General features: G+C 37.1%; 1 protein-coding gene across 18 annotated transcripts in view; it reads left to right on the top strand.

Moving 5' to 3' along the window:
- Nucleotides 1-27,251, top strand: part of ORC3 (origin recognition complex subunit 3) — a 73,728-nt gene that overhangs the window by 13,171 nt on the left and 33,306 nt on the right. For 11 of the 18 annotated variants that reach the window (XR_015133159.1, XR_015133155.1, XR_015133157.1 and 8 more), the window contains exons 5-11: nt 2,006-2,110; nt 3,224-3,375; nt 5,432-5,565; nt 7,210-7,369; nt 8,616-8,729; nt 17,175-17,308; nt 17,742-17,805. Coding sequence is in view for 9 of the 18 variants with exons in the window: in XM_086317787.1 (XP_086173913.1) it covers nt 2,006-2,110; nt 3,224-3,375; nt 5,432-5,565; nt 7,210-7,369; nt 8,616-8,729; nt 17,175-17,308; nt 17,742-17,805 (863 nt within the window). In the remaining 9 variants the exon portion in view is untranslated. The remainder of the gene's footprint in view (nt 1-2,005; nt 2,111-3,223; nt 3,376-5,431; nt 5,566-7,209; nt 7,370-8,615; nt 8,730-17,174; nt 17,309-17,741; nt 17,806-27,251) is intronic. The other 7 variants (XR_015133160.1, XR_015133162.1, XR_015133161.1 and 4 more) reach the window with 1 other exon arrangement.

The raw sequence follows: 27,251 nt of genomic DNA, 5'->3' as shown, positions 1-27,251 counted from the left end.
CCACTTAACTTTGTACTCCAGGATATCCGAGTCTAGGTGAGTGATCACACCATCATGGTTATCTGGGTCATTAAGATCTCTTTTGTATAGTTCTTCTGTGTATTCTTGCCACCTCTTCTTAATATCTTCTGTTTCTGTTAGGTCCATACCGTTCCTGTCCTTTATTGTGCTCATCTTTGCATGAAAAATTTTCTTCAGTTTAGTTCAGTCGCTCGGTCATGTCCGACTCTTTGTGACCCCATGAATTGTAGCACGCCAGGCCTCCCTGTCCATCACCAACTTGTGGAGTTCATCCAAACTCATGTCCATTGAGTCAGTGATGCCATCCAGCCATCTCATCCTCTGTTGTCCCCTTCTCCTCCTGCCCCCAATCCCTCCCAGCATCAGGGTCTTTTCCAATGAGTCAACTCTTCGCATGAGGTAGCCAAAGTATTGGAGTTTCAGCTTTAGCATCAGTCCTTCCAAAGAACACCCAGGACTGATCTCCTTTAGAATGGACTGGTTGGATTTCCTTGTAGTCCAAGGGACTCTCAAGAGTCTTCTCCAACACCACAGTTCAAAAGCATCAATTCTTCAGCACTCAGCTTTCTTCACAGTCCAACTCTCACATCCATACATGACCACTGGAAAAACCATAGACTTGACTAGACAGACCTTTGTTGGCAAAGTAATGTCTCTGCTTTTGAATATGCTGTCTAGGTTGGTCATAACTTTCCTTCCAAGGAGTAAGCGTCTTTTAATTTCATGGCTGCAATCACCATCTGCAGTGATTTTGGAGCCCCCAAAAATAAAGTCGGACACTGTTTCCACTGTTTCCCCATCTATTTGCCATGAAGTGATGGGACCAGATGCCATGATCTTAGTTTTCTGAAGTGTCTCTAATTTTTTTGAAGAGATCTCTAGTCTTTCCCATTCTATTCTTTTCCTCTGTTTCTTTACATTGATCATTTAGGAAGGCTTTCTTATCCCTCCTTGCTGTTCTTTGGAACTCTGTATTCAGATGGGTTTATCTTCCTTTTGTCCTTTGCCTTTTGCATCTCTTGTTTTCTCAGCTATTTGGAAGCCCTCCTTAGATAGCCACTTTGCCTTTTATGTTTTTTTCTTGGATATGGTTTTGATCACCACCTCCTGTACAGTGTTAGGAATCTCCATCCATAGTTCTTCAGGCGCTCTCAGATCTAATCCCTTGGATCTATTTGCCTGATACATGGTTGTTTGATAAAGTCAGGGGTCTGAGGAGAACATTTTTCCAGTTAAAGACAGTGTTGGTTATCATGTTTCCAGTAGCAGTTTTCAAGCAGTTAAAGTTTTATAGTAGCAAGTCTCAAGCTGTTACCCAATGTCTGCTATCGGAAACTGCCTAAGCATCAAGGCACCATCTAGAAATCACAGATTGTGACGTTAGGGAGCTTATCAGTAGATAGAATTTTTTTAGTGGGGAAGTGGCCAGTCAGCTCTGATAACTGCATGCAGAGCACCAAAACTGATTTGTGGAAATGAGACCCAGGGATACAATAAATTCTTAAAGAGCCTAAAGTTTTAATTTAGTTTTAGACTGTTCCCTCAAAAATCAACTTAGCATGACTTACCTTTTGTATTTTGCTATGATCATTTAATAGTATTAATGTTTGGATTCTCCTCAGTTGTTAAGTTAGGGTCACACTAAGGGCCTTATTTTTGAATGATTATTTTAAAAGCTCTTTATGAGTTTGAAATTCCTCCTAAGATGTTTTCACGGGTCATTACACATCCCCAATAGTTTTTTTTTTTTCTTAAAGAAAAGTTGTGTTAAATACCTTCCCTGACAGGTATAGTGCCTGCCTCTTTGTATGTGTTTGTAATGGAGATCTTTTCATTTATGCAGTATATTTTCTTATTTTCTATTATTAATCATGTTTTGAAAATGTTTTACTTAGTAATTCACTTGGCATGTAAAGTTGCTTTTCTTATTGTTAAATTATTAATGATAAAAATGATGGTATAATATTGGTTTATTATCCCATAGGTGTGAATGTAACAGATCATGATTTAACACTCAGAAGTCTAACAGAAGTCCTTCAGAATAATGTCACTCCTTATGTAGTCTCATTGCAAGCTAAAGATTGTCCAGGTAAAGTATAAATGCTCTAACAGCCTTGATAAGATGTTACAAATTTCCATCCTTTTCTTTTCTCGCTTTAATTATCCTCTTTATTTGTGGGAACAGTGTGGCACTACACTTTTGGCAGGATGAGGTTTTTTAAGTGCCTCTCAGAGTAATCTTGACGTTTGCAAGACTCTTGACCACTTTTGTTCAGTTTATTCTTGCCCCACCCCTACCATATCAGCTTCACTACCAGTGATAGTTCAGGCACTTCCCAAGATGTGTTCCTGAAGCCAGTAAAATTTTAAAAAATTGGGCAGTTTGGAATAGGAAGTTGAGAATTGAGGACTGAGGAACTTTTTATTTAGCCCAACCGAGAAGAGACTACATAAATAGGCTCATATTTACAGCCTCAAATCATTGTATCATTCCACTTTGAAAGACCACCATGGTCAAAAAAAATAGTCCATTGCCAGAGCTAATCTCGATGGAGCCATTAAATCATGAATGTGGACACTAACAGAGTCAGATGTGCTTAGATTTGGACTGACAAAAGGGCTTAAGTGGTTATATTCATGTTCATATACTATTTGAAATTAAATAAAAGTCCTTGGGACATCTTTAAAATGACTATAGGGATTTCACTGGCAGTCCATTGTTTAAGACTGCACACTTCCAATGGAGGGGGCACAAGATTGATCCCTGGTCAGAGAACTAAGGTCCCACATGTCGCATAGCATGGCCACCAAAAAATAAAAAAGATGATTATAAGGAAGAGTTTAATCAGTAAAATAACTTATGTAAATAATATTGATCTCTTTTTAGGGGCCTTAAAAACCTTTTGCTGTCCAGTGTAATTTAAATGTATATTATTCTTAATATAATTTGTAGTTTTCATGTTTACACATTTGCTTAGGTAACACTTTTATTACAATAAATAAATACAAACTTTGTCCTAGTATTAGTCTGAATTAATAAAATTTAAATATTAAGGAGAGAATACTAATGAACCTTAATAGTTAATACGTTAAGTGTTATGTTAATATTAAGTGTAGGAAAACACGTTCTACTGAGATAGTGATCAAAAAGTCTTAGATTTGTTTTAAGGGAATATTCTTTCTTATGTTTTATGTTCTATAGATATGAAACATTTTTTGCAAAAGCTGGTCTCACAGTTGGTGGACTGTAAAGTAGATGTGCAATCCAAAGAAAAAGAAAGTGTTCAGGTCATCCAGAAAAATGTGCATTATTCAATGGATTCTCTTTCCGCTTGGTATATGAGTGTCACACAGGTAAATGTAAACTGACAATTTTTTTTTTTTTTTTGCCAAGAAATTGGCGTATGATTGAAGAGGCTTGGAATTACAGTGAACTTAGTACTGTTTTCATCTAATAAGGATATGTTTATGCAGCACTAGGTAGCTAATTTAGTAGTAGCTACTTATTTTTCCTAAGGTTACTAGAATCTAAAAGTTTTCTTTTATTGGTATGCAACCTAGTTCCTGGGAAGTGTTTAGTTTTTTACAGGGTCATTTTATTTGTGGGAGAATGTTATCTAATGTCAAGACAGCATCAGGAATTTGTTCTGCTGCAGATTCTATCTCTATGACAATGGCTATAACTTTAATATATTATCTCTTGGGTTCCTCGTTTACTTTGGTGCAGTAGAACCATGCTTTCAGTACCCATTGTTTGATGAGGAATAGTCATATATGTATATATTCAGTTGAGTTCATTCACTCAGTCGTGTCCAATTCTTTGTGACTCCATGGACTGCAGCACGCCAGGCTTCCCTGTCCATCACTAACTCCTGGAGCTTGCTTAAACTCATGTCAATCAAGTTGGTGATGTCATCCAACCATCTGATCCTCCGTGTCCCCTTCTCCTCCTGCCCTCAATCTTTCCCAGTATCAGGGCCTTTTGCAATGAGTTAGTTCTTTGTATCAGGTGGCCAAAGTATTGGCATTTGAGCTTCAGCATCAGTCCTTCCAGTGAATATTCAGGACTGATTTCCTTTAAGATGGACTGGTTGGATCTCCTTGCAGTCCAAGGGACTCTCTAGAGTCTTCTCCAACACCACAGTTCAAAAGCATCAATTCTTTGGTGCTCAGCTTTCTTCACAGTCCAACTCTCACATCCATACATGACCACTGGAAAAACCATAGCTTTAACTAGATGGACCTTTATTGGCAAAGTAGTGTCTCTGTTTTTTAATATGCTGTCTAGGTTGGTCATAACCTTTCTTCCAAGGAGCAAGTGTCTTTTAATTTCATGGCTGCAGTCACCATCTGCAGTGATTTTGGAGCCCATAAAAATAAAGTCTCTCACTCTTTTCATTGTTCCCCATCTATTGGCCATGAAGTTATGGGACCTGATGCCATGATCTTCGTTTTTTGAATGTTGAGTTTTAAGTCAGCTTTTTCACTCTCCTTTTTCACTTTTCATCAGTAGGTACACACACAGATATATATATATACACATACATAATGTGTACATGTATAAATCTCATGTGTTCCATGTTTGGAGTTCTCAACGAATAAATGCTCTGTAAGTGAAGTATGTTTAACAGGCAGATAATATAAATAGAAGTTTCATTCTACCATGACATCTCTGGTGAAACTGAATAACCTAGATGATTCATGAGTAACTGCACCATAAAAACCACAGTCTTAGTTTATGATGCTGTTGTAGCCAGATAGTATGGGAAAAGTTACTGAAGTCACATTTTCTGCTGAATGTATTTGCTGAAGTCATCATAAATGAAGTTTGTTTTGCTTTATATAGAGATTAAACTGATTCTAATGCTTACCAGAATATGTTAATTTGATCCAAAGTTTGTTTCTGGAAATCAGATACTGCCTGAGATTTAGGTCAGAAATCTTTAAAAGTTGGGATTGGATCAGATAATATTTAATATGTTTTTCAACTTGAAATTTCACAGTAGTGGAACAGCAAGTAGTGTTACTCATTACAGTTTTTAACTAGAAACACTGGTTCTCCCCTTAAAGCAAAATATAACATTCTATGAACAGAAAAATCAATTTTATAGAAAATATTGCCTTCTCCCCATGCTTTTCCTGTCATTTTCTCAAATAGAAGAAAATATAAATATTTCATATGAGTTATAGATTTTATGAATTTTTTTCTTCTTGGTTATTATTCCCATGTCAGACACAGAATGATTCTGCTAATAACTGTTGGAATGAATTTCTCTTTATTTTGTGGGAGAAATAAAAGAAATAATGTTACTGTGAAATATGAAGAACAATATATCAACTTGTGGCATTATAGCATTGTTTGGGTGGTAAAGCTTACTTTTAACTCTTTCTTTCCACCACGGCTCGAAAGAAGACAGACCCCAAAATGCCAAGAAAAAAGAGAACTTCTTCCAGCCAGTGGCAGTCTCCTCCTGTTGTGCTTATCCTAAAGGATATGGAAAGCTTCACCACAAAAGTACTCCAAGATTTTATAATTATCAGCAGGTAGATGGTGTATCTTCTGGCTTTTTCACAAAATTTTTTATTAAGAAGACATATAATTTTTAACTCAAAAAACAACCTTTTGCAGAGAAAATGCATAGCAGTTTAATCTTCATTTTGATGCTAAAAGATTGAAACCAGGATGGTTTCAAAGTGTTTATAAAATTGAATGTTTAAAACCACCTATCAGATTTTCATGTGCTTTTTGATCCCAAAATTAGACTCAAAAGATAAGTTAGCCAGTTTTTAATTAGAATGAGAAAGCAGAATGAAATGTAGTTTCTCTCCCAAGGTTGTCTGTTTCTTACTTGCCCACTAGACAGATAAGCTACTCCAGGTTGAGCTATTCTTCTTGTGTCTTATTTTCTGATGCCTATCCACTTAGAAGGTCTGAGTTACATATGTCTCTACTGAGCAAGAAATTTTTTAAAAATAACATTATTTTATATGGATTTCTAATGAGAAACAACTTGTATGACCTTACCTGAACTTCAAGACAATCCTGTGAGACTTGAAATTAAAATAAATAACCCTATTTAAAAACCCAGTGACATGCTTTTCTCATGGTACATTTTTTTTATGTAATTTATATTGGCATCTTCTGTATCTTAACTTGCTTAATAGTTATGGCTACATTTGCCTAAACCTATATTGTGTGAGAATCTACTAATATTAATACAATTCTTACTTTGATAGTCCTTCCCCGCCCCCATTTGAAACTAAGATTTCCAGATTCTTAAGACTTCTCTTAATGTTGACATTGAACAGATTTAACATGCTGAAAAAATGCACAGTACAGAATAGTGATATAAAAGCTATACTTTTTGGAACTCAGACTTGTGACTGCTTTTACTATTGAAAGTAAGAAAGAAAAACTTAAGCAGTAATAGAGTGCAAGTACTTTATACTATGAAAGTAGACCTGCACACCGGTAGAATACTGAGAAGCCGTACCTATTATGAGGGAACAAACAAAATCATCCGCCACAATACAGAGGGCTCTGATCTGCAGTAGCTCTAAGGAATATTGCTGCTTTAGTCTGTGGAAGTCATTTGTGTTCATACTGGTAATGCTAAGAATAAATCATGTTCAGTAAGTTTGAGTTAAGAATGCAGGGAAAGGATGTAACATTTTTAAATTATGTCCATTAAAAATATCTTACATGTTTTTAAGAAAATTTTCCTAAAGCTTAGCTATTATGGCGGGATTGACATAGTGTGGAGAAATGTCCATAAATTAGTGAGCTTCGTGTGACTGAACTGTTAGGCTAGATGTCTAACCATGAGGAAGACTGTAGGTATGGCTCAAACTTTGGATGAGAGTTTGAATAGTATCTGACACTTCTTTTAACACTGATTTTGTATAACCTAAGAGGGAAGCACTCGGCCTTTCTGGACCACCATGTTCTTATTGCTAATCTATTAAATAGATTGATTTCAGAGCTAAAATGTCCGGGAAATAGCTAATTCTGTGCTGCCGTAACAGAGGAAAATGAGTGACCTAACACTTTTTATTATTTAGAATGATCTTCCTTAGCATTGTGTTATAAAGTAGGCATTAAACAAAGGTTGTCTTATTTTAAAATATGATGTATTGAAATATATTTGCTAAAGACTTTGAATTTTTGTAACTTCCTTTGAAAACCAGTCAACATCTACATGAATTTCCACTAATACTCATTTTTGGAATTGCTACATCTCCTGTTGTCATCCATCGGCTGCTTCCTCATGCAGTATCATCTCTATTGTGTATAGAACTGTTCCAGTCTTTGTCTTGTAAGGAGCACCTGACTACAGTACTTGATAAGGTAAAAAGAAAAAATTGTACCAGTGCAATAGGATGAAAAGAAAACTTCCAAGAATAGACTATAAATATAAACGTTAGTGATAAATTTCTGGATCTCTCGCTATGATATTGTATATGTTCCTACACATATTTTTGTACTTTTATTTATTTTATAATGTATAGTTTGGCCTTTTCACTTAAAATATAAGCTTTATGGAAAAAGTAATCATATCTTTCTATATCTACCTACCTATTAACCCTATTAACTAGTCATTACTCAATGGAAAATTACAGGTTTTTTAAATAAATTTTTACAAAATTTAATGACTCCCTAGTAACTAGCAATGTTTTGACACTACATTTTATGTTAAATGATTTGGAGTTTTTATGGACTCTTTCCTGTCATGCTGCTCATGACAAAAAGTAAGTACTAAGGTATTCCCAGACCTTAGCTCTGTGTTTCTACCTAAGTGGAAATACTCTACTTTAGTATTGACCTTCTGTGAATTGTTGCTGAACTCAGCTCCTTGAAGATGTGCTTTGTACTGCTGTGTAATTTAAACTAATAATGACATTCCACTTATTTAATAATCACTTTGACATTTTTTCCCTTTAAAGGTGGTATCCATTGACAGCTGGAAATTTTTCCAGCTACAGTATTTAAAGTTGCTTAGTTGTGACCAAATTCAGTTGGCCTTCTGTAACTCTGCTTCAGTTTGAAAAGCCTAGTATGACTTCATTTTCAGATTTTAAATCTTCAGTGTAGCCACTGAAAATTAGCTGACTGATACAAATTTACCAATTTAATATTTTTTAAATAGACACCTCTTAATTTTAGGTTTCTCATTCAATAGTACATAATGCATTACTCTTCATTACTGTGCATAGATGAAAAAGAAATCTTATCAAATAATAAAAATTGCCACAGCCTACAGCTTCTTCAGTGACTTCTAATGGGAGAAAAGAGATTGTATAGATGATATTTTTTGATAGAATTTAATAGAACTTTTACAAATTAGGAATCGAATGAAGGATGATGAACATCTTTGATTTGAAGATGTAGAATGAATAGCTACTTGTGTTGTTGTTACTGTTTTATAAATTATTTTAAAGTTTTGGTTGATATTTGTCCTACAAAAAATCTAGCTACTGGTATAGCTTTCATAGGTACTGTGTTATAGTATTATTTTTTGCCTCATTATTTACTTGATGTTTATGATGAGTCAAGACTAACGGAGTATGTCCTGCCTTCCTTTTCTCTCTTTCAGCTTCTTCTTACAACTCAGTTTCCATTTAAGCTAAGTGAAAAAGTGTTGCAGATTCTGACCAACATCTTTTTATATCATGATTTCTCAATTCAAAACTTTATAAAAGGACTTCAGGTAAGAAGACACTAGTAGGTTTGAAAGTTCACAAGCTGATTCTAAATAAATTTGTGTGTTATTTCAGACTGACTTTTGAATGTGATAATTAGACATTTTAAATGACAAGATCTGGATAAGTAAATTCAAGTTATATTATTCTGTGTTCAATGAATCCTTTGCTATCTTGCATCAAAATGTAGAAAATATGTTAATTCAAATATTAAAACTTGAAAAGACCTCTCTCCTTTCCAGTGATTCTTAACCATTTGGTGGGGGAGGAGGGGAGGACTTAACTTTTTGAGAATCTGATGAGCACTACTGGGCTTTTCTACCCGAGAAATGATATATATAAAGGGTCATCAAAGTTTTTCTTTAAAGGGCTATATATTAAATATCTTTGGCTTTGCATGATACATGTGGTCTCTGTTGAATGTCTTATTTTTTAAACATAACCATATTGGGACTTCCCTGATAGTCCAGCGGTTAAGAATCTGCCTTGCAGTGCAGATGTGGGTTTTATCCCTGGTTGGGGAACTTAGATCCCACCTGGGAGCAACTAAGCCCACACACTGTAGAGAGCCAGTGTGCTGCAACTGGAGAGTCCATGCATCTCAACGGAAGATCCCGCATGGTACAAAGAAGATTCCACATGCCACAACTGAGACCCCACATAGTCAAATAAATACATTTTTAAAACAATCCTTTTAAGGTATAAAAAATGATTCATAGTTCCTGCTGCTGCTGCTGCTAAGTTGCTTCAGTCGTGTCTGACTCTGTGCGACCGCCATAGACGGCAGCCCACCAGGCTCCCCCGTGCCTGGGATTCTCCAGGCAAGAACACTGGAGTGGGTTGCCATGTCCTTCTCCATGCATGAAAGTGAAAAGGTGAAAGTGAACTCACTCAGTCTTGTCTGACTCCTAACAATCCTATGGACTGCAGCCTACCAGGCTCCTCTGTCCATAGAATTTTCCAGGCAAGAGTACTGGAGTGGGGTGCCATTGCCTTCTCTGTCATAGTTCGTGAGTCATATAAAAATTGGCTATAGACTGTAGCTTGCAGTGCCCTGCACATGTGTTTGTGTTCATTTTATTTATTCCTGTATACTGTGAATGCATTTTCACTAAGGTTTCATAACTTGCCAGAAGAAAATTAATGAACCTAGTCTAAATAACACCTAATCTAAAAACGGACCCCATTCCCAGTAATTTCAAAGTTAATAATACTTCCTTCTCTTGGCAATTACCTAAAATACCTTAACAAAGTGTAATTGTTGTGAACCCATGCTATTTGTCAAGTTCATTAAAACCTATGTATTAGTAATCTTTAGCCCAAGAGTACAGTAGGATATTTCATGTTCATGTAGTGCCTTGAAGATTACAAATTATTTCTTTTCTCTTATGTATTATTCTTTTACATTAAACACAGTAGTGTTTTATTACATAAGAGTATTAGCTCTTATGGCAAATATGTGTCTTGTTTTTTCAACTTTGACTTTGTAAAAAGAGTATTTTAAAGCAAGAAAATATTATTTACCTTAGTGAAAAGAAAGTAAAAGTCGCTCAGTTAAGTTCACTTCAGTCACTCAGTCGTGTCTGACTCTTTGTGACCCCATGAATCGCAGCACTCCAGGCCTCTCTGTTCATCACCACCTCCCGGAGTTTACTCAAACTCATGTCCATCAAGTCAGTGATGCCATCCAGCCATCTCATCCTCTGTCGTCCCCTTCTCCTGCCCCCAATCCCTCCAAGCATCAGGGTCTTTTCCAATGAGTCAACTCTTCGCATGAGGTAGCCAAAGTATTGGAGTTTCAGCTTTAGCATCAGTCCTTCCAATGAACACCCAGGACTGGTCTCCTTTAGATGGACTGGTTAGATCTCCTTGGAGTCCAAGGGACTCTCAAGAGTCTTCTCCAGCACCACATTCAAAAGCATCAATTCTTCAGCGCTCAGCTTTCTTCACAGTCCAACTCTCACATCCATACATGATCACTGGAAAAACCATAGACTTGACTAGACGGACCTTTGTTGGCAAAGTAATATCTCTCTGCTTTTGAATATGCTATCTAGGTTGGTCATAACTTTCCTTCCAAGGAGTAAGGGTCTTTTAATTTCATGGCTGCAGTCAACATCTGCAGTGATTTTGGAGCCCCCAAAAATGAAGTCTGACACTGTTTCCACTGTTTCCCCATCTATTTCCCATGAAGTGGTGGAACCAGATGCCATGATCGTAAGTTTTCTGAATGTTGAGCTTTAAGCCAACTTTTTCACTCTCCTCTTTCACTTTCATCAAGAGGCTTTTTAGTTCCTCTTCACTTTCTGCCATAAGGGTGGTGTCATCTGCATATCTGAGGTTATTGATATTTCTCTCTGCAATGTTGATTCCAGCTTGTGCTTCTTCCAGCCCAGTGTTTCTCATGATGTACCCTGCACATAAGCAGGTGACAGTATACAGCCTTGACATACTCCTTTTCCTATTTGGAACCAGTCTGTTGTTCCATGCACAGTTCTAACTGTTGCTTCCTGACCTGCATACAGGTTTCTCAAGAGGCAGATCAGGTGGTCTGGTATTCCCATCTCTTGAAGAATTTTCCACAGTTTGATCCACACAGTCAAAGGCTTTGGCATAGTCATAAAACAGAAAGAGATGTTTTTCTGGAACTCTCTTGCTTTTTCAGTTATCCAGCGGATGTCGACAATTTGATCTCTGGTTCCTCTGCCCTTTCTAAAACCAGCTTGAACATCTGGAAGTTCACAGTTCACATATTGCTGAAGCCTGGCTTGGAGAATTTTGAGCATTTACTAGCGTGTGAGATGAGTGCAATTGTGCGGTAGTTTGAGCATTCTTTGGCATTGCCATTCTTTGGGGTTGGAATGAAAACTGACCTTTTCCAGTCCTGTGGCCACTGCTGAGTTTTCCAAATTTGCGGGCATATTGAGTGCAGCACTTTCATAGCATCAGCTTTCAGGATTTGAAATAGCTCGACTGGAATTCCATGACCTCCACTAGCTTTGTTCGTAGTGATGCTTTCTAAGGCCCACTTGACTTCACATTCCAAGATATGTGGCTCTAGGTGAGTGATCACACCATCATGATTATCTGGGTCATGAAGCTCTTTTTTGTACAGTTCTTTGTATTCTTGCCACCTCTTAATATCTTCTGCTTCTGTTAGGTCCATACCATTTCTGTCCTTTATCGAGCCCATCTTTGCATGAAATGTTCCCTTGGTATCTCTAATTTTCTTGAAGCGATCTCTGGTCTTTGCCATTCTGTTGTTTTCCTCTATTTCTTTGCATTGATTGCTAAGGAAGGCTTTCTTATCTCCTTGCTATTCTTTGGAACTCTGCATTCAGATGCTTATATCTTTCGTTTGCTTTTCGCTTCTTTTCTTTTCACAGCTATTTGTAAGGCCTCCCCAGACAGACATTTTGCTTTTTTGCATTTCTTTTCCATGGGAATGGTCTTGATCCCTGTCTCCTGTACAGTGTCACAAACCTCTGTCCATAGTTCAGGCATTCTGTCTATCAGATCTAGTCCCTTAAATCTATTTCTCACTTCCACTGTATAATCATAAGGGATTTGATTTAGGTCATACCTGAATGGTCTAGTGGTTTTCCCGACTTTCTTCAATTTAAGTCTGAATTTGGCAATAAGGAGTTCATGATCTGAGCCACAGTCAGCTCCCAGTCTTGTTTTTGCTGACTGTATACCAAGCTTCTGCATCTTTGGCTGCAAAGAATATAATCAATCTGATTTCTGTGTTGACCATCTCGTGATGTCCATGTGTAGAGTCTTCTCTTGTGTTGTTGGAAGAGGGTGTTTGCTATGAGCAGTGCATTCTCTTGGCAAAACTCTATTAGCCTTTGCCCTACTTCATTCCATATTCCAAGGCCAAATTTGCCTGTTACTGCAGGTGTTTCTTGACTTCCTACTTTTGCGTTCCAGTCCCCTATAATGAAAAGGACATCTTTTTTGGGTGTTAGTTTTAAAAGGTCTTGTAGGTCTTCATAGAACCGTTCAACTTCAGCTTCTTCAGCGTTACTGGTTGGGGCATAGGTTGGATCACCGTGATATTGAATGGTTTGCCTTGGAAATGAACAGAGATCATTCTGTCGTTCTTGAGATTGAATCCCAGTTCTGCATTTCGGACTCTCTTGTTGACCGTGATGGCTACTCCATTTCTTCTAAGGGATTCCTGTCTACAATAGTAGATATAACGGTCATCTGAGTTAAATTGACCCATTCCAGTCCATTTAGAAAGTTGCTCAGTCGTCTCCAGCTCTTTCCAACCCTATGGACTCCAGAGTCCATGGAATTCTCCAGACCAGAATACTGGAGTGGGTAGCCTTTCCCTTCTCCAGGGCATCTTCCCAACCCAGGGATCAAACCCAGGTCTCCTGCATTGCAGGTGGATTCTTTACCAGTTTAGCCACCAGGGAAGTGGTGAAATTGAGATATAACAACTTTCTAATTTTACTTCTCTCATTCATTTCATTTCATTCATTTGTTTATTTACTTCATAAGTGTTTATGGAGAATCTAAGTCAAGCACTGGGCTAAGCCCTGAAGATACAGAGGACAAAGAAATCTCTGTCTTCAAATTGCTTATTCTTTACTGAAGGAGGCAGAAAAGTAGAACTGCAGCTCTTGAGTAGTCAGTGCTACTAGAGAAACATGCTTGGGGATTCCATAGAGAACAGAAGTGTATCCTAAGGAACAGGAGCTTGCTGGGTCAAAGTTGGAAAGGTGACAGTAGACGGAGAGAGCTCCGTTGGAGGGGTACTACTTCCCTGGTGGCTCTGATGGTAAAGAACTCACCTGCAATGCAGGAGACCCAGGTTTGATCCCTGGGTTAGAAAGATCTCCTGGAGAAGGAAATGTTTACCCACTCCAGTAATTATTGCCTGGAGAATCGCATGGACAGAGGAGCCTGGCAGGCTACAGTCCATAGTTTGCAAAGAGTTGGACACAACTAAGCATAACATAGTAGTCTAGACAAGTTAGGAGAAGGGCTATACTAAGGTAGTGATGGTGGGACTAGGGAGAAGGAGACAGATTCAAAGATGAGACAGAATCTTGTGGCTGATGGGATATGTAGGAGAGGAGCATCTTACATACACACAGGTTCTAGCTTAGCAGATGGTTTGGAGTTCGGTACCCTTTATTAAGTGTATGTGTTAAAATAAAGCCAAGAACCCGTTTGTCAGAAAAGGATGTTTCTTTCTATATACGGTAAATTTAGAGCACTTTGGATATAAAAATTTGTACCCAAGAGAAAGATTTGGACTAGAACACTTAGGATTTATCATTGAAAGGTAGGTGGTTGAAGCTGTGTCATAAAAATGAAGTATCACCTAGAAGAGTGAGGAAAGGACTAAGAGCAGACCCCTAAGGCAAGCTTACTATAAGAGTGAGCAACAGAAAAGGAGACTAGAAACAGTAAGGAAAGCCAACAGGAGAATATTTGACTGAAGTCAAAGGAAAAGGAAATATAAACTGTATGCTGCTGCTGCTGCTAAGTCACTTCAGTCGTGTCCAACTCTGTGCGACCCCATAGACGGCAGCCCACCAGGCTTCCCCGTCCCTGGGATTCTCCAGGCAAGAACACTGGAGTGGGTTGCCATTTCTTTCTCCAATGCATGAAAGTGAAAAGTGAAAGTGAAGTTGCTCAGTCATGTCTGACTCTAGCGACCCCATGGACTGCAGCCTACCAGGCTCCTCCGTCCATGGGATTTTCCAGGCAAAAGTACTGGAGTGGGGTGCCATTGCCTTCTCTGATAAACTGTATGCGCACATACAATTGAGAAAGTGGGTGGAAAAAAAAATCCATATTAGGGCTTTCCTGGTGGTCCAGTGGTTGAGAACCCACCTGCCAATGCTAGGGACACGAATTTGGTCCCTGGTTGGGGAAGATGCCACGAGAGTATTAAGCCCCCATGCTGCAACTACTGAAACCTGTGTGCCTAGTGCCTGTGTTTGCAACAGGAGAAGCTGCCGTAGTGAGACGCCTGCACATGACAACTAGAGAATAGCCCCACTCACTGCAACTAGGGAAAGTCTGTGCAGCAGTGAAGACCCAATGCAGCCAAAAATAGAAATAAATGAGTGTGAATAAAGATTATTTGTTAATAATTAAAATATTAACCAGGTTACTTAATCTTTCTGGGTCTCAGTTTTCTCATCTGTAACATGAAGGGATCTGATTAGATGATTTTTTAGGTTCCTGATTATTTATGTTATTATTTATGTTAGGTACTGTATTAAGTATTAACATTGCTCCATTGATATGTATTATCATCTCCAGTTTTGCACTTGAGAAAGAGACTTAGATTAAGTAGCTTGGCCAGGATCAGACAGCAGAATCTCAATACCCCATTTGTCCAGTTTTCCTAATCATCAATTGTTCCATTGCTCAGTCGTGTTTTACTCTTTGTGACCCCATGGACTGCAGCACGCCAGGTCTCCCTGTCCTTCACCATCTCCTGGAGCTTGCTCAGACCTCATGTCCATGGAATCGGTTATGCCATCCAACCATCTCGTCCTCTGTAGTCTCCTTCTCCTCCTGCTTTCAATCTTTCCCAGCATCAGGGTCTTTTCTAATGAGTCAGCTCTTTGCATCAGGTGGCCAAAGTATTGGAGCTTCAGCATAAGTCCTTCCAGTGAAATTCAGGATTGATTTCCTTTAGTATTGACTGGTTTGATCTAGGGACTCTCAAGAGTCTTCTCCAACACAATTCAAAAGCATCAGTTCTTAAGCGCTCAGCCTTCTTTATGGTCCAGCTCTCACCTCCATACCTGACTCCTGGAAAAACCATAGGCTTGACTATATGGACCTTTGTCAACAAGTAATGTCTCTGCTTTTTAGTACGCTGTCTAGGTTTGTCATAGCTTTTCTTCCAAGCAGCAAGTGTCTGCAGTCACCATCTGCAGTGATTTTGGAGCCCAAGAAAATAAAGTCTGTCACTGTTTTCACTGTTTCCCCATCTGTTTGCCTTGAAATGATGGGACTGGATGCCATGGTTTTCATGTTTTGAATATTTAAAATATAGTTCTTTGAATGTAAATTTTAGTCATCAGTGGGAAATACTATGTGTAAGTCTTTATTTCTGTAGAAGGTGCAATAGGGCATATAATCACTATATGTTTAAGTCCTTCCCTCATTAGGTAGATGTAACCAGCTTGTTAATTGACCCAAATATTGACAACACACTTGAACTAAATAGCTGAGTATTACTGGGTTCTTGTTTTATCTACAGCTGTCCTCCAACTCAGGTGACTTAGTTCCAGCCCTCCTCCCCAGCAAGTCCTATATTGTGTTTGGTTTTTACTTTTCTCATGTTTAAAAAGTAGTATTAACATTGAAATAAATATAATCACATTAATATAACTATATAAGCAAGGAAGAAGACTATGTTAGTATGTGGAACGATAACGTAGTACTTGGCATGAACAGTCTCTTTCTATTTTGTACTTGTTTCCAACTTAGGCTGCCCCTTTGCTTTATAGCCCTATACCTCCTGTAGAGTGGACTGTTTTGGAGGATTTGCTTTAGTCTTGGATATTTGGTCTTCAGCTCTACAGGCTCAAAAATTCATTATCGGTTTATGCATGAAAGGTCAAGCTCAAACACCTTAAGACTAATATATAGGCTAGCATGTTAATTTATTAATTTGTGGTGGGGACTACTGTTTTCCAGTGACCAGAATTTGTTTTCTTCACTATTTAGGGAGCTCTCTCTTTGGTACAAGGTACCTAGAAAAACCAAACTGGTCATGAGAAGCTTGCTTAGAGTCAGGAGTTTTTAACATGTGCGTAGTCTTGTAAAATACATCTTACGAGTTATGGTAGAAGCTGGAAAATCAGTCCCCCTTGTACTGGAGAGACCACAGAACTCTAGTTACTGGACTATACGTATATACCAAATATGTGCCGTCTTTTCCTCCATGACAAAACTGAGTTTTAAAAGATACACTTTCTTTGGACATGCCTCATTTTTCGTTATTTATTTATTTTTTTAGTCAGTAAGCAAAGTTCTGCTATTGTAGCATTTTTGTTTATTTAGCAGACCAGTTTTTATACTGATTTTAGGTTGGTATTTTCTTAGGAATATTTGAGCATCTGTTAGACTGTTAGATCACACCACAGTCACACCTCCATCACAACTATTGTTATTGTAAATGAGTAGCTTCTGCGGATAGCTGATCTATCCACTTATGGTCGTTTCTTTCAGTTTATACTTCAGAGATTACAATTTTCTGACCTTGTCCGCAAAATTGGAGCCCTAAAATACTCTAGGTATATAGCCAGTTATGCATTGTTTGTAGTTTTATTGTGACATTATTAAATATATCAGTGCCATAAATACTTTCGCTGTTTAAAAAAAAAAACCTTGATATTGAGGAGACACGGGGCAAGAGATTTACTGTCAAATACAGCAAATATATTTAATCTTCACTTTTCTTTCAGCTTTCTCTATTAGAACATTTCTATTCCCAGCCGCTCAGTGTTCTGTGCTGTAATCTCCCAGAAGCCAAGAGAAGAATACGTTTTTTATCAGCTAATCAATGTGAAAACATCCGACGTCTTCCATCATTTAGAAGGTAAAAAGAGAAGTACATATTTAGTATATCTTGTAAAAGAGTTGGGGCAAAATAAGGGATCTCAGAGCCAGTTAATTTTGAAGTGGGTAAAGGAAAAAGAACTTTTTTATTTAGAGCAAAATACTTTTGTTTTTAATTGAGACATTTGGCATAAAGAAAAATATTTTTGCAGGAGGGCATAATTTTCAGTATTGTTAGTTACTTTTTATAAGTAACATTTCCTGTTTGTGGAGTTTATGACCTTCGTTTAATATTAGACCCCTAGACTAAGAAATGAACCTGATTTAAGGACTTGACCATGACTTGGATTTATTTTTGAAAAGAAATAAAAGAATGTGGCCACCAGTCTAGGTAGTTCTTCATTTCTGTATGCTATTCAAGTATTTAAATTTTTCATTCTCTGTTTTTGTGTATACGGTGGTAAAAATTTTAGGTATGTGGAAAAGCAGTCTTCAGAAAAGCAAGTCGCACTGTTGACCAGTGACAAATTTTTGAAGGTAGGAATATGGATATATTTGTTGCTGTTTTATTCTTTTTTTTTCCCTTCATGAAGAAGAATATGCACAAAAAATTTACCGAGTTTATTTTTAAATAACTATACACTCTAACATGCTTTGCATAGTGAAGTATTAGATCTTGATAATCCTATAGAAATGTGATTGTTAAAGTTGATGTAAAACCTCAGTTCTAGAGGAAGACTTTTTTTTTTTTTTTAATCAAGAAGGAAAAGCTAGAACATGAGGTTTCTCCTGTAGTCTGTTTTGGAAACACTTGCAGATCTCAACTTTCTTTTCCACTTAGTGGTTTTGGAATCTGTAGGTGGTCTCATTTTAATGTTCTTATAAGGGCTGTCAGAAATAGAAGCCATTCAACTTAGGGCCCCACTGCTAAGTGGATACTGATTTGATTTGGAAAAAAAAATCATTACATATTGATAATATAAGTGCCAGGAAATACGTAATGAGCTTAGAAAATTATGAGTTAACTATACAGCATGGGGAATATCAAAAGAGGGAGTTGTTTTCTTTCTTAAATAAGTAATTCTTGGACATGGTACATAATTCAAAGATAAAGATAACATACAGTGAAAAGGCTCCCTCCCACCTTAGTCCTCTACTACCCACTTACCCTCCCTGGATATAGCCAGTGTTGCTAGTTTCTTATGTATTAGTCTTTAGATATTTTCCACATATACAAGTAACAAGTAATTATATATATTTTGAAGGTTTATTCCCCTGTCTTACAGAAGATAAATACATACACTATTTTGTATTTTGTTTTGTTTTCTTAATCTTGGAAATCATTTTATATCACTACTAAAGAGTGGCATTGTATTATTTTTTAGATTAACTTTCTTTATTGTGATGTAGTTGATATACATAAGTTTCAGGTGTACATCTTACAGCAATTTATAATTTTAAAGGCTACACTCCACTTACAGTTGTAAAATATTGGCCATATTCCCTGTTGTACAATATATCCTTGTAGCTTATTTATTTTATACATTGTAGTTTGCACCTCTTAATCACATTCCCCTAACCCTTCCTTCTCTCTACTGGTAACCATATCTGTGAGTCTGTTTCTTTTTTGTAACATTCACTAGTTTATTTTTTAGATTCTACGTATAAGTGATATGTAGTATTTGTCTGACATATTTCCCTTAGCATAATACCCTATAAGTGCATCCATGTTGCAAATGGTAAAAGTTTCATTATTTTTTGTGGCTGAGTAGTATTCTACTGTATATGTAGTCCCACATCTTCTTTTATCTATTCATCTGTTGATGGACACTTAGGTTAAACATTGAGTGCATGTATCATTTCAAATTAGTAGTTTGGGATTTTTTTCAGATACATAGCAAGAAGTGGAATTGCTAGGTCATATAGTAGTTCTGTTTTTAGCTTCCTGAGAAACCTCCATACTGTTTTCCACATTGTCTGAACCAATTTACATTCCCCTCAACACTGTACGAGAGTGTCCTTTCCTCCACATCCTTGCCAGCATTTGTCATTTGTGTTCCTTTTGATGATAGCCATTCTGATAGGTGTGAGGTGCTATCTCATTGTGGTTTTGATTTGCATTTCCTGGTTGATTAGTGTTGAGAATCTTCATGTGACTTTTGGCTGTCTGCATTTACTCTTTGGAAAAATGACTCTTCAGTTCTGCCCATTTTTTAATCAGGTTGTTTGTCTTTTTTTGAAGTTGAGTTGTATGAACTGTTTATATATGTTGGATATTAATCCCTTATCAGTAGTATCATTTGTAAATATTGATTCCCATTCAGTAAGTTGTCTTTTCGTCTTGTTGGTTTTCTTTGCTTTGCAAAAGCTTTAAGTTTAATTTAGGTCCCATTTGTTTATTTTTTTGTTTTTGTTTCCTTTGCCTTAGGAGACAGAGCCAAGCAAATACTACTACGATTTATGTCAGAGTGTTCTGCCTGTTTTCTTCTAAGAGTTTTGTGGTTTTCAGTCTTATATTTAGGTCTTTAATTCATTTTGAGCTTATTTTTATATTTAGTGTTATAGAATGTTCTAATTTTATTCTTTTACACATAGCTATAAGAGTGGCATCATATTTTATTGAATGAATGTACCTTCATGTATTTAACAAGTCCCTTACAATTAGAATGTGTGATGTCACACTTATTTTCAGACTCTTTATACCTTTTTAAGGAAAATGTTTATTAGAAAATTGTAGTAAAATTAAGATGAGATTGAAGTTAAGCCCTAGCACTCTGTGGGTTTTACTGATACAAACTATTTTCAAAGTTTTTTTAATTGGAGGATAATTGCTTTATAATGTTATGGTGGTCTCTGCCATACATCAATGTGAATCAGTCATAATTATATGTATTAATATATCCCTTCCCTCTTAAGCCTCCCTCCCCTGCCACTCCACCCATCTAGATTGTCACAAAGTACCAGGTTGGGCTCCCTATGTATTAAATTTTGAATAAAAGAATATTAGTTCCTGGAGGGCATGTGTTATATATAGGTAAAGACTAATTTACCTCCTTTTAAAAAACTCTCAAAAAATATTGAGAATGGCTTCTTTTTGATGTTGTTCAGCTATAGTTTACATATGTAATTACGATGCAAAATGGCTTTTATCAAACATTATTTCTGATGCAGAATCCACACTAGGCCATAATATAAAATCACTTCTAGATTGGATTTAATAATCATTTTAATAAAGTCTGTAATCTTTTCAGAGCAGTATAGGAAGTCTTCAGACACTAAAGTAGGTTATTTCAATATAGAGGAAATTTAAGAACCAGTGGGAAAGGATGTGTGCATGTTATTGAGTTTTTTGAGATTAGACGACTTAGCTCTATTGAGTCAGTGAGTTTCCAAGTGTATTTCCAGCTAGAAGTTTCTGTCAGGAGTGTACTTTCAGAGGTCAAGAAGAGATTTTTAAAGAGTACCTTTAACCATTGAGATGACAAAAGGAGAGAATGTCTAGGCTGGCCTGTTGCAGAAATTTGCTGTGTTCAATGGCTCAGTAATGTCTGACTCTTTGCTGTCTCATGGACTGCAGCACTCCAGGCTTCCCTGTCCTTCACTGTCTCCCTGAGTTTGCTCAGACTCATGTCCATTGAGTCACTGATGCCATCCAACCATCTCATCCTCTGTTGCCCCTTCTCCTCCTGCCCTCAATCTTTCCCTGCATATTGGTCTTTTCCAGTGAGTCAGTTCTTCACATCAGGTGGCCAAAGGACTGGAGCTTCAGCTTGAGCATCAGTCCTTCCAATGAATATTCAGAGTTAATTTCCTTTGATCTCCTTGCTGTCCAAGGGACTTTCAAGAGTCTTCTCCAGCAGCATAATTTGAAAGCATCAGTTCTTCAGCATTCAGCGTTCTTTATGATCCAGCTCTTATGTCCATACATGACTTCTGGAAAAACCATAGCTTCAACTACACGGACCTTTTGTTGGCAAAAATTATATCTCTGCTTTTTAATATGCTGTTCAGGTTTGTCATAGCTTTCCTTCCAAGGAGCAAGCATCTTTTAATTTCATGGCTGCATTCACCATCCACAGTGATTTTGGAGCCCAGGAAAATAAAATCTGTCACTGTTTCCACTTTTTCGCCATCTATTTGCCATGAAGTGATGAGACCGGATGCCATGATCTTCGTTTTTTGAATGTTGAGTTTTAAGCCAGGTTTTTCACTCTCCTCTTTATTAGAGTGGTATCATCTCATATCTGAGGTTGTTGATATTTCTCCTGGCATTCCTAATTCCAGCTTGTGATTTATACAACCCTGCATTTTACATGATGTACTCTGCCTGTAAGTTAAATAAGCAGGGTGGCAGTAAACAGCCTTGGCATACTCCTTTCCCAATTTTGAACCTGTTCATTATAGTCTAATATTAACTTTGCTTTTCAGTAACATTGTGTATTTTCTAAGCATTTATTTATACTGTGTTCAGCTTTCAGACCTGTTTGTTATCATCTTTGCCATATTCATTTTCGGATTGCATTTTTAATCATTTAGAGGTGTATTTTCTTGGGACTTACATAGTAAGAAATACGAAGGAGCAACAAAGATTTGCACCTTTAACCTGAAAAAATTTTATGTTGGCTACCTGCTGAATTCAAGGAACAGAAGTTGTCTCTGAAAAATTAATGTGTTGGTTTTTCTAGTTTAGACCAAAAATATCTTTTAATATTTTATTCTTATTATAATGCTTTTCTTTTTATCTTTTTATAGTTTAGGTTTAAAATTCGTGATAATTTTATATGTATTTTTCTACAATAAAAAAAAATTGGAAAGAAATGCCAGATGATAATCAATAATATAGTACTGCATGATACAGGGGATGATTCATCTCGGAAATCTTGTGTTTGAACTCCAGCTGCTCAGTAGCCTTGTGTACTTAAGGAAATCACTTACCCTGTTTAAGCCTTAATATCCTTGTCTCTGAATTTAGATAATCCCTAGTAATGATTTCTCCATAGCATTAGTGTTAATCAAAGTCTATTCAGCAAATGAGAGTGAGTTTAAAACAAATAGAACAATAAAACTTTTATAAATGTAAATCAGAAATAGTTACTATTGATTTTTTACCATGATAAAAATAAAGATATAAATTAAATATACTGTTTTATATATTCTATAACATATATACAAAGTGTATATAATACTCTGTTATATAGTCATATAGAGTATATAGTTATATAGACTTACCTCCTATTAGTTTTGTGCTCATTTTCTACATTTATATTTCTGAGACATAGACCTCAAAGTGTAATCTAGTGAAATTTATATTCTTTATATCAAGATTGTTTCTGCCCTAAAAATCTACTGGCTGTCTACTCTGATGAACTAAGTGACTGCTCAAGACCTTAGCATATATCAGAATCACTCGGAGCACTTGTAAAATGCAGGTATCTAGGCTCCATCTCCAGAGTTTCTGATTGTGTAGCCCTGTGCTCTGCCCCAAGAATTTGCATTTCTAGAAGGGTCCCAGGCAGTGCTGATGCTGCTGATCTGGAGGCCATTCTTTGAGAACCACTGACATAGACGACTCCCTAGAAGAAAACATCATTTATTGTCTCCCTTTACCTTGTTTTCTTAAGTGTAGAAGTAAGCTAGTAAATGCCAGCCTAAACAAATGATTCATCTCAGTTGTCTTCTGATTGGACTCAAGATGTTTAAAAAAAAAAAAAAAAAGGCAAACAGAAAAATTCACTTCAACTCCCTTAAGATTATGGACCCTTAGTTTCATAGATAACTGCTTTAAAATTGTATACCAGCTTTGTATTTCATAAACTTTAGGAATGAGTTTTTTGAATGTACTTAAATCTAAAAATTTAGCTAACTCCATCATGTACATTTGTAGAAGATTTATTAAGAAGTTCAAACTAAGGTGAGACATTAGAAGGCCACATATAGTTGATGAAAGAGTCAAGATTCTGTGCATTTTCTCATTTCTGAGTAGTCTGTCCCTTGAGCAGTTGTACAGTGCAGCTGTGTACAATGCCTGGAAAGTATGCTCTCATAGCTAACAATTAGGTTCTTCTAAGTTTAAACAGAACAACCTTGTTCAAGCTCCCATTAATTCAAACTTCTGATGTCCCAATAGCTTTCAAAGCCTATAATAGAAGTTTAACAAATAATCTTTGAAGTTTCTTTTAGAATGCTAAGGTTTTATTTACTTGTTCATTAAACAGATTAATAACTTTTCTTCTGCCTGGTTAAATCATTTAGATTCCTCATTGAAAGTTCATTTTAGTGTATAGGTTTAAATGAAATTAAATCAGGCAGTTTATTATGGTAAACAGCTATAGGATTTAAATGAAACAGCAGGAACAGTGGCTGGATATATTTTTACAGTGTTTTGTCCCAAAGTTTTGTTTTAGTAATCAAGCTTTATTTTTTTAACTTTAATCTTTAATTTATGAAACTCTATTTCTTGAGAAATTGAGCTATCAGACATGTCTTAAACAGAACTTTAAAATTCACCATAATAGATAAAGTTTTTACTCTTTCTTGTGCCTGAAATTTTGTTTGAAGTCAAATATTAAGGAGAATTTAGATTTTGGCCTCATATCATATTTGCATAATTTTTATCTGATAATAAAATAAACTAGTTTTTGATATACCAAAAAGATTTTCTTTTTAGTAAGTAGTGAAAAATTATCTTGCTTTCTATGAGGAAATGTTTTGGTGGCAGGAGAATATTAACAGCCTTTTCCAATTAGTAGTTTTTATGCCTGTCCCAGCACCATATCTAAGATTGCTGCTGCTGCTAAGTCGCTTCAGTCGTGTCCGACTCTGTGCGACCCCATAGACGGCAGCCCACCAGGCTTCCCCGTCCCTGGGATTCTCCAGGCAAGAACACTGGAGTGGGTTGCCATTTCCTTCTCCAATACATGAAAGTGAAAAGTGAAAGTGAAGTCACTCAGTCATATCTGACTCTTAGTGACCCCATGGACTGCAGCCTACCAGGCTCCTCCGTCCATGGAATTTTCCAGGCAAGAGTACTGGAGTGGGGTGCCATTGCCTTCTCCAATGCTTGAAAGTGAAAAAATAAAGTGAAGTCTCTGAGTCATGTCTGACTCCTGATATAAATGCTAGGGTAGCAGTATGGAGGCTAAAGGGCTGAGAGAGACAAGAAGATTAGCACTCCTTCCACCCAGGGAGCTAGGAGAAAGCCATGGTTTGCTGTTCTCTAGGTAGCTGCCATGTGAGAAGTCAAGCCTAGGAATCATCTTCAGCTAAAATTTCTCTCTAATGAGAAAAATAACGCTTAGTTCTGTCAAGATGATAAATAAGAAAATGCTGTGTTCTTGGACAGCTGATGCATTTTAATCCTAAAATTTGCTTGTTTTACCAGCTTTCAGTGAGCAGGGAATTAATTGAAAGGAATAAGTTGCTTAAGTTTAGTCACTTTTACGTACTTTCATTTAGTTTTCTTGAGCTCACCCTTCACCCCATGCATGTAATTCTAGACACGAAAGTGATAAGTACTCTGGAAAGAAGAGAAATAAATGCAAGAACTAAGTATCATGGCACATATTATTCTACTAATCATGTTTTATTTACCTATGTATATATATTTAAGTTTTACATAGTCATTGGCTTCTGTTAAAAAAAAAGTAACTAATCCTTAATGATGGGGAGGCCTTGTCATGTGAGTAAACAGTAATGATTTTTGAATGAATGACAGACAGACATAATTTATGTGACTGGAGATAGCATATTTAAATGGCTGTATTACACATTGCCAGCACTCAATATGCCAGCACATTTGGAAAACTCAGCAGTGGCCACAGGACTGGAAAAGGTCAGTTTTCAAAGCAATGCCAAAGAATGCTCAAACTACCGCACAATTGCACTCATCTCACACGCTAGTAAAGTAATGCTCAAAATTCTCCAAGCCAGCCTTCAATAGTATGGTGTACTGTGAATTTCCACATGTTCAAGCTGAATTTAGAAAAGGCAGAGGAACCAGAGATCAAATTGCCGACATCCACTGGATCATTGAAAAAGCAAGAGAGTTCCAGAGAAACATCTATTTCTGCTTTGTTGACTATGCCAAAGCCTTTGACTGTGTGGATCACAATAAACTGTGGAAAATTCTTCAAGAGATGGGAATACCAGACCACCTGACCTGCCTCTTGAGAAACCTGTATGCAGGTCAGGAAGCAACAGTTAGAACTGTGCATGGAACAACAGACTGGTTCCAGATAGGAAAAGGAGTATGTCAAGGCTGTATATTGTCACCCTGCTTATTTAATTTCTATGCAGAGTACATCATGAGGAATGCTGGGCTGGAAGAGCACAAGCTGAAATCAAGATTGCAGGGAGAAATCTCAATAACCTCAGATATGCAGATGACACCACCCTTATGGCAGAAAGTACAGAAGAACTAAAGAGCCTCTTGATGAAAGTGAAAGAGGAGAGTGAAAAAGTTGGCTTAAAGCTCAACATTCAGAAAACTAAAATAATGGCATCTGGTCCCATCATTTCATGGCAAATAGATGGGGAAACAGTGGAAACAGTGGCTGACTTTATTTTTCTGGGCTCCAAAATCACTGCATATGGTGACTGCAGCCATGAAATTAAAAGATGCTTACGCCTTGGAAGGAAAGTTATGACCAACCTAGACAGCATATTAAAAAAACAGAGACATTACTTTGTCAACAAAGGTCTGTCTAGTCAAGGCTATGGTTTTTCCAGTGGTCATGTATGGATGTGAGAGTTGGACTATAAAGAAAGCTGAGCCCTGAAGAATCGATGCTTTTGAACTGTGGTGTTGGAGAAGAGAGAGAGTCTCTTGGACTGCAAGGAGATCCAACCAGTCCATCCTAAAGGAGATCAATCTTAGGTGTTCATTGGAAGGACTGTTGTTGAAGCTGAAACTCCAGTACTTTGGCTACCTGATGTGAAAAGCTGACCCATTTGAAAAGACCCTGATGCTGGGAAAGATTGAAGGCAGAAGGAGAAGGGGACGACAGAGGATGAGATGGTTGGATGACATCACCGACTCAATGGACATGAGTTTGGGTAAACTTCAGGAGTTGTTGATGGACAGGGACACCTGGCGTGCTGCAATTCATGGGGTTGCAAAGAGTCGGACACGACTGAGCAACTGAACTGAGCACACATTGACTGGCAACTGACAGCTGGCTATCAGTGTGATTATTTTTAGGTCCATGGTGGTTTTATTTTTTTAATCTGAGCCAGCATTTACAAATAGAGAAATTTTATATCACAAATTCAGACTTTTGTCTTCTTTTGAAAAACTACTAAATCTGGCCCATATCAACAAGACAACAGTGGTTGATCTTTTTTTCCAGCAGTTACTCTTGCTGAGGAGAGAGACTGCGTGTTGGCCTCTGTTCATTCATGTACTACTACATTCAACAAATACTTCTTGAGTGCCTACTATGGGCCAAGTATTAATCTAGTACAGGAGTAAACAAAACAAGCAAACCTCCCTGCCTTTGTGGAGCTTACCTGCTATCAAAGTGAGTAGGTAAAACATGTTTGTGAGTAATAATTGCTAAGAAGAAAACAGTGAAAGAGAGAAAGGGAGTACTGGCAGTGTGCACAGGGAATGAAATTGAAACTTTAAATAAGAGCCTCATCAAGAAGGTGAGTTTTGAGTAAAGAAGTTATAGAGCATCCCATACAGGAATCCAGAGGAAGAAAATTCTAAGCAGAGCCACAACAAGTGGAGAGGATGTGAGATTGGAACTTGTCTGGCATGTTTGGGGAAGAGCAAGGGGACTGTTTTTGCTGCTTTTCCTACAGCTCACTGTTTTCCCATATCTGTCTCAAAGATCAGTAGAGACCAAGAGGTCTTCTTTTAAGAACAGAAGAAAACATTTCTTTGGTAAACAATAAATATTTCTAGGCAGTGCATCTCTGTTGAAAAGACCATCCAAACACAGTTATGAAATAAAACCGTGGCAGCTATGACTGGTATGGAA

The sequence above is a fragment of the Bos grunniens genome, chromosome 9 (genome assembly GCF_055505025.1).
Source record: "Bos grunniens cultivar Pamir isolate PY7600 chromosome 9, Bosgru_T2T1.0, whole genome shotgun sequence".
Classification (NCBI taxonomy): domain Eukaryota; kingdom Metazoa; phylum Chordata; class Mammalia; order Artiodactyla; family Bovidae; genus Bos; species Bos grunniens.
Note: the sequence above shows the minus strand (reverse complement) of the source record. Positions and strands in the feature narration are given on the sequence as shown.